The 14,208-nt window shown below is 39.7% G+C and overlaps 1 protein-coding gene across 1 annotated transcript; it reads right to left on the bottom strand.

The window, feature by feature from the left end:
* Positions 1 to 2,766: 2,766 nt before the first annotated feature.
* Positions 2,767 to 14,208, bottom strand: LOC113091800 (pyruvate dehydrogenase E1 component subunit beta, mitochondrial-like). The gene is made up of 10 exons (XM_026257424.1): positions 14,152 to 14,208; positions 13,995 to 14,054; positions 7,929 to 8,036; positions 7,782 to 7,844; positions 7,661 to 7,696; positions 7,293 to 7,578; positions 7,105 to 7,215; positions 4,228 to 4,319; positions 3,808 to 3,949; positions 2,767 to 3,196 (listed from the first exon to the last, which is right to left on the bottom strand). The coding sequence occupies exons 1-10, from the start codon at positions 14,185 to 14,187 to the stop codon at positions 3,051 to 3,053; spliced, it is 1,080 nt and encodes a 359-aa protein (XP_026113209.1). The 5' UTR covers positions 14,188 to 14,208; the 3' UTR covers positions 2,767 to 3,050.

The raw sequence follows: 14,208 nt of genomic DNA on the forward strand, positions 1-14,208 counted from the left end.
GACTCCGACGCTGAGGACTCCGAGGCAGACTCCCACGAGAACCGTCTCCCTCATTTCTTGCAGAGACTGATTGGTGTGGAAGGTGTCTCGGGATTCGGGGAGGGAAGAGCCTGATCCCCCAGTGTTGCAATGGCCAGGACACAACCTTATGAGATCACTGGCAGCTTGGCAGAAGGTGGGGACCTCGAGGGAGAAACCTGCGGCTCCTCCTGGGAGAAACTCTCCCATAGTCGGGCCCAGTTCCTCAGGATCCACTCACCCTGGGACGAGAATGGAAGGGTGATCTTCCTCTTGTCAGTGGGGGTTGACAACCAGCATTGCTGATGGGACTCCAGTTGTCGCTGAAGTTTGGAGGACATCCTGTCTGCTGAGTTCTTTCTTCGGCGGTTCATTCTGTCACGTGGGGGTGCGGGGATGAACTCAGGCGCAGACAGAATGCACTACGCACAGGGTTTATTAATGACAAAAGGGGAAAACAAAACCCACGAGGGGGAAAACAACGACTAGGGAATAGACAAATAACTTAACAAGACTAAGACTAGAAACAAACAAAACAAAAGACTCTTCACTCAGGAACTCTCACTACAGAAAAACAATCACAGGTCTCACTACGTTTCTTCAAAGTGTAACAATGAACCGCACTAGACAGCAAACACAAGGGGATTGAAATAGGGACACTAATGATAACATAACAGGTGACACAGGTAAAGCAACAATGACAGAACAAGGATAACAAGGGGGCGGGGCAAGGAAACGAGACAACACAAGCACATGACCCAAAGACAAGGCCATGTTCTTGCACACAAAACACGGGTCTGTCATGATCCTGCCTCAAGACTAGAGAGAAATCAAGGACATGAGGGCAGAATCATGAAAACATATTTTTCATGTTTAATATACTACACCCACTTAAATTAATTAAACTCTGATGCTGTTCGAGATAAAAATGAATCAAACCAACTGTAAAAATATCTATATAATGCACAAGTTGGTTTTACATTTTATGCTTTTATTATTTATATATACAGTACTGAATCCATATTTTTTATGTTTTATGTACTGTACCCACTGAAATGAATTAACCTCTGACACCGTTTGAGATAAAGGTAGCAAAAGAACTGTAAAATATTCAGAATATTATTCCCTATAAATCAATTATTATAATTTTTTTACAGTACTGGACTCATTTATATTCATGAAACTTGAAAACCATTTATGCTAAAGTTATCACACCCACTGTATATTTTCAGTTCATTAATCTGATGATTAGTACACACACACACATATATATATATTGCTATTATTATTTTACAGCTGGTTTGATATAGCCTTATTTCAAACAGTGTCAGCTTTTATTTTATTTAAGTGGGTACAGTATATAAAACATTTGAAAAATATGGATTCAGTGCTTGTGCATTATACGGAATAACATTCACGATATTTTGCAGTTGGTTTGATACCTTTAGATCAAAAGGTGTTGTAGTTCAATATATTTATATTATTGCATATGTTAAAAGTTATGCAATTATTATAAAACGCATAAAATGGGAATTCAAAAAAAAACCAGACCTTTTTTGCAAATAACAGGGATGTTTTTCTGAACATTTTAATATTGTTTTTTTATTATAATGTCATATAGTTAAATTGTTTAATTAATATAAATGGTAATTAACCCCCCCCCCCCCCCCCCCCTTAGAAATTATGCCTTGTGCAATGTAAAGGACATATATTCATGATTATCATTAGTCGAACGTCTAATGAATGTCAAACGTCAAATTAACTTTACCGGCGTACCATTTCTTGTTAATCATGAAACACACTCCTCCATCTTTGGATTTACTGGCCTCTGCTGTTCTGTCCATACGTAAAATAGAGAAGTTATCAGACGGCTTTGATTGATCTAATGTCTGTATTTTAATAAATGCTGCATTAAATGAATTTCAGGGCTCTTTATAGGTCATTATCTCATTACACATTAATGTATGCGACATTTTCATTGGAAAGATAGTTTTATGTGGTTATAAAAATGACCTGAGAATAACCATAAGGGAACGTTCTCTATAAGTTATTTTTAGGTTATTATAAAAATAACCACCCTGCAACATTCTTGGAACGCTATTTTACCTAAAAAGAAAGTTTCCTTAACGTTAGTATTTGGTTCCTAAAAAAAAATAACCAAACAGAAACCAAAAACTAATGTTAGGAGAACATTCTGTGTTTGCTGGAAAACCTTTACATTTCTGTGAAAATTATCATTAACTTTTCAAACATACAACCGTGTGTCATAATTTCTAATATTTATTAATAACAATTTAATATTTAAGACTAAAATCCTTATAATTACATGGACTCACACTGCTCTTCTAAGATATATTTACACAAAACAAATATTCGAAAAGTTCATGGTCAATCAAAATAATATTTTTTTAATTAGAATGTTTTTTTTTATTATTATTATAATTACTCTTTGTGTATTACTTGCAAGTAGGCAAAATATTACCTTACAAAACTGGAAATAAAATCTTAAAAAGCTCTCTTAAATGGCTACACTTAATTATTATTATTATTTATTTATTTATATATTTTTTAAATACCAGTCATATGCACATAAACTGACCGTCACCACTTTTAAGCTACTACTAAATATTGTAGAAACGTAATTTTCTTTAGAGTTGCTTTGGAATGATTTGTATCGGAAAAAATGCAATACAAATTGAATTTCCAATACTGCAAAATGTAATGAGATTAAAGAAATCACAAGCATTCTTACAACCCTTTTTGATAACATTTTATTACTTTAGCCTACAGTAGAATTTAAGCATCATACCCATGCTTGGTTGTTTACAGCCATAAACGTTACCGTCATGACAAAACCTCCTTTTGGAGTCAAAATGAGTAAATGAGTAAATTTAATGAAGGAAGAGCCATGTAACAGAAAGACCCATACAAGCTGAAACAGGAAACCCTTTTTCCCAAAACACTGATGCAGAAATGGGAGAGAATATGTATTATTTCATATTTAACACGTCCTGGTAGGAAAATCTATTATGTTAAACATTCAACATCTTTTTGACGGAGAAGACGATGTCCTTTATTTGCGGTAAGGTATTTTCCTCCAAAAGCTTGGCGTATGGCATTGGAATATCTACACCCGTGACTCGGACTGCAGGGGCGTTAAGGTAACCGAAACCGGGACCTTGAAAAAAAAAAAAAAAAAAATTATGAATCCATATACAGAGGAGAAAACAGCGATGGGTATTCTTGGAATGACACACTTCCTAATTTTAAATTTTTCCTCCAACACAATGAGTTCATGCAACAAAAATACAGCATACTGATGTTTCAATATGTTTCATACTAAAAAAGCAAAGCAGTGTACACTACATGCTGTTCAGATATAAAAAATAAAATAAAAAAAGTGACGTGACATTCAGCCAGGTATGGTGACCCATACTCAGAATTCATGCTCTGCATTTAACCCATCCAAAGTGCAGTGAACACACACACACACTGTGAACACACAGCCAGAGCAGTGGGCAGCCATTTATGCCGCGGCGCCCAGGGAGCAGTTAGGGGTTCAGTGCTTGCTCAAGCACATGTCAGTAGTGGTATTGCCAGCCCGGGACTCAAACCCACAACCCTATGGTTAGGAAACTCTCTAACCACTAGGCCACGTCTTCCCTATTAGTGTACAGTATGCTAGTGTTCCATTCTGAACTGGAATTGACTTCAAATAGCATTTTTGTTATATTGATTGATAAATAAATAACAAAAAAAGACATTTCAAAAATATAAAAAGAAAAATACCCTCCATAATTCGGGCAAGAATCTCTCCCCCGACTCCAAACTGAGGCCAGCCGCCCTCCACAGTGATGAGATGTTTTGTTTTCATTACGCTTGTTTCAATGGCTTCCATGTCCATAGGCCGGATTGTGCGCAGGTTGATCACCTACAGAAGAAAACACAGACAAGATTTAATTTAAAAATCGTCTTAGTTCTTTCAATAAGTATATATAAATCATGTTAAATGTAAGAGTACATGTAAATGTCTCAAATTTTTGGAGAATTTCTTTCACTGTAGTTTAAATTAACACAAAACCGGTTCATTCATTTACAATGAAATTAAAGCAGCTTTTTGAATCCTTTAAAATGTGTATCAAGTGTCTATTTTACCCGAACTGGAAATGGCACTTAAAACTATTTCAACATGAAAAAATAACGTCATACCTCACATTCAATCCCGTCCTTGGCCAAGACCGCAGCAGCATCCATACACCGACTGACCACGTGGGAATGAGACACCAGCGTGACGTGATTTCCTGCATCAAATGACAACATTCATTTGCAGAAATCAATTTAATTTATAATATTAATGTCCATCAATTAAATGTCAATTAACAATAGCAGTTACAGATTTTTTAAATTAAAAATAATACTCAAATTAAAAATAATACTCAAAAAAGTTACATTTTTAAAATAGTAAACATTTCAACTAAATATACATGTATAAATATTTTCACGCAATATGTCTGTTTAAAGGGATAGTTCTCCCAAAAATCATGTCGTTACAAGCCCATTAAACCTTTGTTTATCTTCAGAACACAAATTAAGATATTTTTGATGAATTCCAAGAGCTCTCTGGCCCTCCCATAGACTGCAAAGAAACTGCCGTAATTTTACGAAGCTACGAGAACACTTTTTGTGTGCAATAGAAAACTAAAATTCACGACTTTGTTGAACAATTAGTCTTCTCTGCATCACCCTTGTGCCATTTTGGAGAGTTTCACTGTCACAGTCGCTGTACTTCACTACTCCTTCGGCCGTGTTTTGTGTTCCTTCTACAGGCATTTACAGGGGTAATCAGATGAATTGGCCACACTGGTGCACAGATGTGCCTGGATATAAAGGTGTCCTCCTGGTTACTCTCAGTGGGGCGGATTAATTCATCATTGCAAGCAATGGCTGGCGTAAATTGTTGAATAAAGTCGTTTTTTTTCAGGGTTCCCACTCTTCGGTTAATATCGAACTCAAGGACATTCCAGGTCCAATACCCTCAAATTCAAGGACTTAATGTGGGGACACATTTCAAGTGAGCGCAAAGTTACCTTGTGTTACCTTGTAAGATACATAGTAACAGTTTTCAACGGTTAACGGTTGTGTACAAGTATAGGTCTCTGCAGGAAAGTAGTGGGAGTTACAAGATCAGGGTGTTTTTACACCATGATACCTGATTGGTTGACCTCATAATGACGTTAGGTATAGGGGTGGGGTAGGGTTAGGGGGATCATTCAGATTGCATGATCTAGAAACACCCAGCAGTTTGAAAACACCCACAAGGTGATAAACGCCCACTTTTGCTCTGCAGAGACCTAAGTCTCGTTGTGTAGGGAGATGGTCAGAATGGGTGTGGGTGGTTTCAAATCTACAATAAAACTCATTCAGGTCATAAGCAAGTCATTGATTTGCCTTAGTGCAGGGGGATGATGTCTTGTAGTGTGTGATGGCTCTCAGCCCTTTCCACACTGAAGTTGAGTCGTTAGAAGTAAACTGGTCTTCCAACTTTTTAGCGTAGGTCCTTTTAGCTGCTCTAATCTCTTTGCTCAGTGTGTTCCTGTCCTGATTGTACAAGACTCTGTCCCCATTTCTGTAGGCATCCTCTTTGAAAAAGAAAAAAAAAAAGTGACATTTGCCAAGTATGGTATACCATACTCAGAATTGGTGTTCTGCATTTAACCCATCCAAGTGCACACACAGCAGTGAGAAGTGAACACAAACCCGGAGCAGCTATATATCCAGCACCCAGGGAGCAACTGGGGGTTCAGTGCCTTGCTCAAGGGCACTTCAGTCTCGGGTATTGAGGCTGGAAGGGAGTTCTGTTCATTCACTCCCTCCACCTACAACTCCTGTCAGCACCGAGACTCAAACCAGCGACCTTCGGTTAACTAGTCAAAGTCTCTAACCATTAGGCCACAGCTGCCCAAAGATCTCTGATTTTTGCTGTAAACCATGGCTTATTGTTGAATGTTAAAAACATCCTGGTAGGAATGCATATATCCTCACACAAATTAATATAGCATGTCACAGTCTCTATAAGTTTGTCCAGATCGGTGGTAGCAGCTTCAAAATCACTCCAATCAGTGAGGTCAAAACAAGCTTGTAAATCCTGCACTGTTTCATTGGTCCATCTCTTCACAGTCTTTACTACAGGTTCAGCAGATTTAAGTTTCTGCTTGCAAGTCATTATAAGATGAACCAGGCAGTGATCAGAGAGCACCAAAGCTGCTCGTGGAACAGAGTGATATGGATTCTTTATTGTGGTGTAATAGTGATCCAATTTATTATTGACTCTGCTGGGACATGTATAAAATGCTGTCTGTATTTTAGCAGTTCATGGGAGAGGTTGACTTCATTAAAGTCCCCGTAAATGATTAAAACAGAGTCCGGGTGTTGTTGTTCTGTCCCTGTGATCTGATCAGCAAGTTTCTGTAAAGCCAGGCTTACGTGCGCTTGCAGAGGGATGTAAACACTCACCAGAATGAACAAGTGAAACTCCTGTAGCAAATAGAACAGCTTCGAGTTAACAAAGAGCACTTCTAGATCTGAACAGCACATCTTCTTTAACACAGTTACATCTGTACACCGCCTTTCATTGATGTAAAAGCATGTCCCGTCACTGCGATTTCCCTGATGATTCTGCGTCTCGATCTGCTCTAACAGCTGAAAGTCCAGCAGATGGAGCGTGCTGTCTGGACTGGCGTCAATCAGCAAGGTTTCTGTGAAACAAGAGCAGCAGATTGTGAGAAAACACTTATTTGTCCGAGAGAGAAGAAGGAGTTTGTCCGTTTTGTTGGTGGAGAGCGGAGATTTGCCAGATGAATGCTAGGCAACCACGCTTCCTGAGTCTGACAAGTGCCCCGGACTCGCTTCCCCCATCTGCGCTTCCTGAAGCATTTGATCAGCGCTGCTGCTGCGCCGACAACAACGTTCAGTAAAACGTCCGAATAATTGAAATCCGGTAAAAGATTAGCATAGTTTTATATGTGATGTAATAGTATTAATTCTACTACTATATACTCAGCTTGTTAAACTCAAAACATCACCCACCTTTTCTTTCAATCTTAGCTTTTCCGATTGGGATGAGGAAGTCTTTTGACTGGGACTCTTCAGACATCTCAAACGGCACACTGTACATTATCTCATTCTCCAAAAACACCACTGAAAGAGACATGATATGACAGTCAAAGCAGCCTTCACTTTCTGTGATCATCTTCTTCACACAGGGAGGAACTCACCAGGGTTGTCGTCACGGATAGCTGATTTCAGAAGGCCCTTGGCATCCTCGGCGCTCCAGGGACTGACCACCTTCAGACCGGGAACGTGTCCATACCAGGCTGCAAAGCACTGGGCGTGCTGAGCCGCCACACCGGGCGCAGCTCCATTGGGCCCGCGGAACACAATTGAGACGGGCTGCAGGCCGCCAGACATGTAGTAGGTCTTGGCGGCAGAATTGATGATATGATCGACTGATTGCATGGAGAAGTTGAAGGACATGTACTCAACAACGGGCCTCAAACCAGCCTAAAATAGGATGTGATGGGATAGTTTGAGAACATGATGGAGTTTCACATTCTTTTATCAATGTTGTTTCAGGAAAACTCACCATGGCAGCACCAACAGCGATGCCAGTGAAGCCAATCTGAATTGAAAAATCAGGAAATTTTATTGAACATAATTGAAAACAAATATAGATGATTTTTGGACAAGTTTATCATCATTCTCACCTCTGCAATTGGTGTGTCAATGATGCGTTTGTCTCCGTACTTCTTCCAAAGGCCTCTGGTAACCTGCAACCCAACACAAGCAACTTTAGAAAAAGATTCTTGGGCATCACTGATAACTGAAGTATCATAAAAATATTTGCATCTAACCTTATATGCACCTTCAAACAGTGCGACTTCCTCTCCGAGGAGGAAAACCCTTTCATCCCTCTCCAGCTCCTCATCCATGGCCTCCTTGATGGCATCTCGGACTGTTACCTGCAACAATAAAATCCTATTAATTATACATATATCACATGATACTCTAATATAAAACATGCTACTGAGTAATTATTGTATTCATATACAATGAGATTTACTTGATACCCAATACACTGTAAGGAAAAGCATGGAAATACCATAGTACATGTCCAAAAAAACATAGCAACACAATGTAAAAAAAAAAAGAAAAACATGTAAAAAAAAAATAACACGGTATGGTGTCATTACAAAATCCACATAAAATCATTATATACCAATGTAGATGGAAAAACATAGTAAATATACATAGTAAAGTGCCATGGTAATCCTATGAAGTCCAAAAACAAGATATTATTATTATACATGGCTTTACATTGGTAAAACCCAAATAGAAGAAATATTGCATTCAAGGGCAAGAGAAGTATTTAATATTTAAAAACAAAAAGCAATTATTTCTTTATCAGTTGCCCATGAAAAAAATTAAATGGTTTTAACTTGTGAAATGTCCAAAATATGCCTTAAAATAGAGTCAATAAGGTGGCAAAAACATGACTTTACGATGTGCATGGTACGATGTCGGCACGTCCAGATGTTTTTTGTCTTATGAGTCGCAGTGTTTTTTGTACGTCTTCATCGCGTAAACTTTTCTTTAAGAGTGCATACAGCCGTGAGTTTCTGTTTGATGTCGCCAGAACCACATTTTAGTTAGAACCCTGTCTGCTCCGGAGGCCTACTCCATCATTGACCCCCACTGCTGCATCTCGTCCACAGTGGAGGCGCCACAAGCGGCGTCAGATGAAGCAGAAGAGGGGTAAGCTTAGAGGTATCAAGGCTAGGCTAACGGCTAACCGACACAAGCCAGTCATCCCATTACTGGCTAACATATGCTCTTTGGACAATAAACATGGACTACATCCAATTACTACACTCAACTCAGAGGACTGTAAGACACTGCTGTGTTTTTGTGTTAAAGGAAACATGGCTTAGCAACAGCATTCCAGACGGCGTTATTCAACTCGATCAGCTGACATGCTATCGAGGGGACAGAGCTCTTGTCGCGGGAGGAAAAACCCATGTCAGCAGGCTTTGTGTTTACATCAATGATGCGTTGTGCCATGATGGTGTTGTGATCTGCAAACACTGCTCACCCTTGGTGGAGTTTATGATTATTAAGTGCCAGCCTTTCTATCTGCAGAGGGAATATACTGCCATACTGCTCGTTTCTGTTTACATTCCTCAGAACAACAGCAACAGGAACGATGCGCTAAATTAACTGTACCAGCACATCAGTTAGCAGGAGCTCTGTCATGCTAATGCCTGCATACAGACCACTCATTAAAGTCGCCAAACCAGTTCACAAAAAGGATACAAGTGTGGCTGGAAGGGTCATCAGAGGCTCTTCAGGACTGTTTTCACACCACTGAGTGGAATATGTTTAAGCAGGCTGCCACATACAATAACACCACATACCTCCAAGAGTACTCAGAGACTGTCACTGCCTACATAAACAAGTGTATTGATTATGTAACGGTCACAAAGACTATCACTGTCCGGGCCAATCAGAAGCCGTTTGATGGATTTTCTGAGATTGTAACTGGCTTGTTTGCGATCATCTGCGCTCCCGAATTTAAAAGCAGATGTCCGCGCTGATAAGGCTGCTCGAACATTGCTATTAATCCACGGTTTTTGGTTGGGGTAGATGCTTGTTGTTTTTGTCGGCACTACATCTTGTACACACTTCCTGATGAAACACGTTAAAGTTTCTGAGTACACCTCTATGTCGTCATCAGACGCTGCCCGGAACATGTCCCAGTCCATGTGATCGAAACAGTCTGATTGGTCTGACCAGCATTGGATTGTCCTGAGGGCGGGTGCTTCCCGTTTCAGTTTCTGCCTATAAGCAGGCAGCAGCAGAATGGAAGAGTGATCCGATTTGCCGAAAGGTGGGCGGGGGAGAGATTTGTAGGCATCCCGGAAAAGGAGAGTAACAGTGGTCCAGTGCACGATCACCACGCTTCTTTATGGTGATGTGTTGAAAATATTTTGACGCTATTGTTCTGAAGTTGGCTTTGTTAAAGTTCCCCATAACAATAAACGCTGCATCTGGGTATGTGGTTTCCTGCTCACTTATACTGCCATACAGTTCCTTGAGTGCCTGGTCTGTGTTGGCTTGAGGGGGAATGTAAACAGCTGTGATTATGACCGCTGTGAATTCCCTCGGTAGCCAGAATGGTCGACACAGAAGCATTTGAAATTCCAGATCAGGGGAGCAGAAGGATTTAATAGAGTGTAGGTTCCTCTCACCACACCACAAGTTGTTGATAAAGAAACAAATGCCCCCACCTCAGTCCAGACAAAGGGCTCTGATGCAGTGTCTGTAAACAAGGTGCCAGCGTTCAAGAACTCAAAGTCCGGTTTGCGTTTTGCAACATAGAAACCTATGCTTAGAAGCGTGCGTCTGTCATAGACCGTTATACAAACAACATCCAAAACATAGAACAACAAAAAAAAACAAGTAAAACAAACAAAAAAGTTTACTCGGAGCTCGCAACTCGGCGCCATCTTGGATTTTGTGAGCAAAATCCACGAAATCCTGAGCAAACGGTGCTTTCACATCCTGGCCCACTTTGCTACTCCTCCCCCTCCTGCTGCTCTGCTGTGATTCATTGTTGTGTCGTCACATGACTAACTGACACAACGTGCCGAGGAGCAGCGAACTGAGTGAGCGAAACTGATAGCACATTGAATGAGAGATCAGGATGGCTGAGAGGGAGAGAAGCATTGTGTGGAGCTATTTTACGCCACTAAATGATAATACTGCAACTTGTGATATGTGTAAAAAGAGCGTTCGATACTGTGGCAAAACTACAAACCTATACAAACACTTAAAAACACATGACAAGGAAAATGCTGAGCTACAAAAATGAAGAAATGAGGAGGGAAATCCATCCCTATACAAAAGTATTTTTTTTAAGTAAAAAGTATCGTATTGGTAGCGGTAGTGGTATCGGCAATACTGACCCTATATGTATTTGGTATGGGATCGATACCAAATTTTGCAGTATCGCTCACCACTACTGTATACTGTAACTTCATTATCATTAGAATGGAAAACAAAAGTGCTTTCCTTGACCTCTGTATTAAGTAGATTTTTTTCAGTTATGCTCTGTAAATATGGTCCTTGAGATGCCCTTTGATTTCACAGATGTAAGTTGTTGTTTAAAAAGATAATTGGGACTTAATTCGAATTAATGATATATTAATATTTGGTTTTCCTTATTTGTCAGTTTGATTTGTGTCTAATAATAATAATAATAATTCATTACATTTATAGGCACTCAAAGCACTTTACATTGTCAGGGGTTATCTCCTCATCCACCACCAGTGTGCAGCATCCACCTGGATAATGCGACAGCAGCATAGTGCACCAGAACGCCCACCACACACCAGCTTATTGGTGGAGAGGAGACAGAGTGATGAAGCCAATCAGCAGATATGGCGATTGTTAGGAGGCAATGATGGTCAGAGGCCAATGGACGAATGTAGCCAGGATGCCGAGGTCACACCTGGGATCTTTAATGACCACAGAGAGTAAGGACCTCGGTTTAACGTCTCATCCTAAGGACGGTGCTTGTTGACAGTATAGTGTCCACAACACTACACTGGCCACTAGGACCCACACAGACCACAGGGTAAGCACCCCGTGCTGGCCTCACCTAGCACCTCTTCCAGCAGCAACCCGAAATTACTAGGAACATTTGTACCAGGAACTTTTTTCCTCAGGAACTATTTTCCCCCCAGACCTGCTGCTCTCTGTGTTTCCACCGCGGTCTAAAGTACCGGGAAGATTAGGCAAATAGACTGGTGACGTAGATCTGCATGCATTTCTCAGTACAATGTGTGATGATTTTGGACGTGCATCCTCGGTAGTTCAGACTTTGTGCATTCGACTCGGGAGTGGGATGTCCACGACGACGCAAAACCGGTAAATCTGCAAACTGCAGCGTACTTGATAACATCAGTCAGCTCGCATTGTCTACTGCAATTTTCCTCTCTGTATATTTACAATAAAACATAATATGATATCAAATACCAACCCTTTTGTTTTCATTTAAGCATAATAACAGCTGCAGAAATGTTCTTAGTTCAGGGATATGTGTATATATACAGCCATTACAATGAAACAAAATATTATATACATTTGCCTTTTTTATTTTCATTTTAACGTATAGATAAAATGAATACAAACCAAAGATAACCTGTTAGATTTACCCAAAACATAATTATATGTTATGTTTAACCACTAAAGAGCCAGCGGCACATATCAGAAGGTCTAACCGAGGTGAGGCTGCTCTCGGCGGATAGATGATCACTGAGCTCCCGCTGATCACGTGGAGCTCACTGTCACCGAGATCGGCGAAACACATTTTTAAATAGGCGCTGTCTTTATAAATAAACCACAGATTTGAGTTTTAAACAATTACATTCTCACCTTAAATACTTTTAAAATTACATTTCATGACACAATAACAGTAATATTTTGAAAATGAACCCGAATAAATGGTGGTTGAACTCAACCAATGCTGCTTGAACTCAACCAATCAGGATGTTTGCGCCCAAGTCCCGCCCCAGAAAGTTCCGGAACTTTGAAAAAGTACCACCTCGCCAGCAGGGACTTTCTTAGGGGCATTTTTTTACCCGGAACTTTATTCAGTTTCTGGTTCCTGCAGTGGAAACACACCGAGTATCAAGCCAAAGTCCCTAGTTCCTGGGTAAAGTCCCTAGTTTTCCCAGGAGGTCACCCATCCAGGTACTGACCAGGCTCAGCCCTGCTAAGCTTCAGTGGGAAACCGGTCTTGGACTCCAGGGTGATATGGCTGCCGGCAATAATAATAAAATGGTGGTGTCTTGAAAGATTTTATACTTGAAAGGTGTCTTTTTCTTGCATAAGTTTTTCTCTGTCCAGACTACAAATACTTTATATTTTGGTATGAAAAAAATGACCTACAATTGGCCAAATAACCTTTTGTTTTCAATTCCAATACAAGGATAACATGGACAGCTTTCTCAGTGAGTACATGGACAAAAGGGGCCTCAAAATAAACTGCATGTTTTTTTAGTTTTGATTTATTTTATTTTTATTTTATAAATTTTTATAATTATTGTTTAATGAGTTACTGTTTTGTTTTAACATTTGTTTTATTTTATTTTTTTTCCTTCTTTCTAAAATATTTTGCTAATTATTTATGATAATGTGTATTCTGTAATTATAATATAAAAAAATTCAAATATTAAAATCATCAAGCTTCCTCTTGTCTATCTACCTCATCTATCTATCATCTGATTAAATCCTTATAATAATATGCTGACTTGACATCAACGTAGATTAACGTTAATTTAATTTTTTTAAATTTAAAGTTCTTGGTTTAACATTTATTTTTCATTGTGTTATTGCTGTTTTCAGATAGTATGTTGTAAAGCACACTGGTCAACTCTGGGTAGTAAATAGTGTTATATAAATACAATTGCCATTTCCATCCAAAACACTACGAGGCGCTATGCCTAGTATGATAACTTTTGCTCCGCCCACTTCCGGCTTGACGCTGCTGTCCTGAGACTGCTGTGATGTAAGTGTTTTGGTTCTGCAGTTAGTGGCTAAAACTGCAATTCATCGACTGGCCGCTTGAGGCTGGCTGCAAAAGGGAGTCAGTCCCATAGACTCCCCATGTTAAAATGCCCAATTTTACAGCAGAAAAAAAAACGTTTACAGCTTTGTTTTAAAAAGATTTTTAGCAAATTTTACCCTTCATGACAACTGTGAGGGGGTGAATTTTTTTTTTTTTTTACAGTCTATGGTTTTACCACAGCACACACCCAAACACATACTAATATTCAACACAATTTACAGGTGTTTTCTGAAGCTTTAGTGTTTAGTGTCATGCAGCATCTGTTTAAGGTGAGAGCAGCATCTCTGACCTGCATCGCAGCCGGCAGCGTCCTGTGAAACTCCCGCCGCAAAACCGCTGGAACACCATTCTGAAAGACAAACACAATGCCATATCAGTCTCAAAACCCTCATCTCATTGTTATGAGCGTAATATGTTGCTAATGTGTCATATTTCCACACAAATACCTTCCCTGAACGCAGGATAGATCTCAGATAAGCCATGTTTGACTGTGTCCTCTGTCT

Source organism: Carassius auratus, unplaced genomic scaffold (assembly GCF_003368295.1).
Source record: "Carassius auratus strain Wakin unplaced genomic scaffold, ASM336829v1 scaf_tig00214314, whole genome shotgun sequence".
Taxonomy (NCBI): domain Eukaryota; kingdom Metazoa; phylum Chordata; class Actinopteri; order Cypriniformes; family Cyprinidae; genus Carassius; species Carassius auratus.

Bases quoted from the DNA above. Each gene is read 5' to 3' on its own strand.
- LOC113091800 (XM_026257424.1), bottom strand. From the start codon at position 14,187: ATGGCTTATCTGAGATCTATCCTGCGTTCAGGGAAG. The intron at 14,055-14,151 runs GTATTTGTGTGG...TTTGTCTTTCAG, and splicing joins CTATCCTGCGTTCAGGGAAG to AATGGTGTTCCAGCGGTTTT. The intron at 3,197-3,807 runs GTATTTTTCTTT...TTTTTTTTCAAG, and splicing joins TCTTGCCCGAATTATGGAGG to GTCCCGGTTTCGGTTACCTT.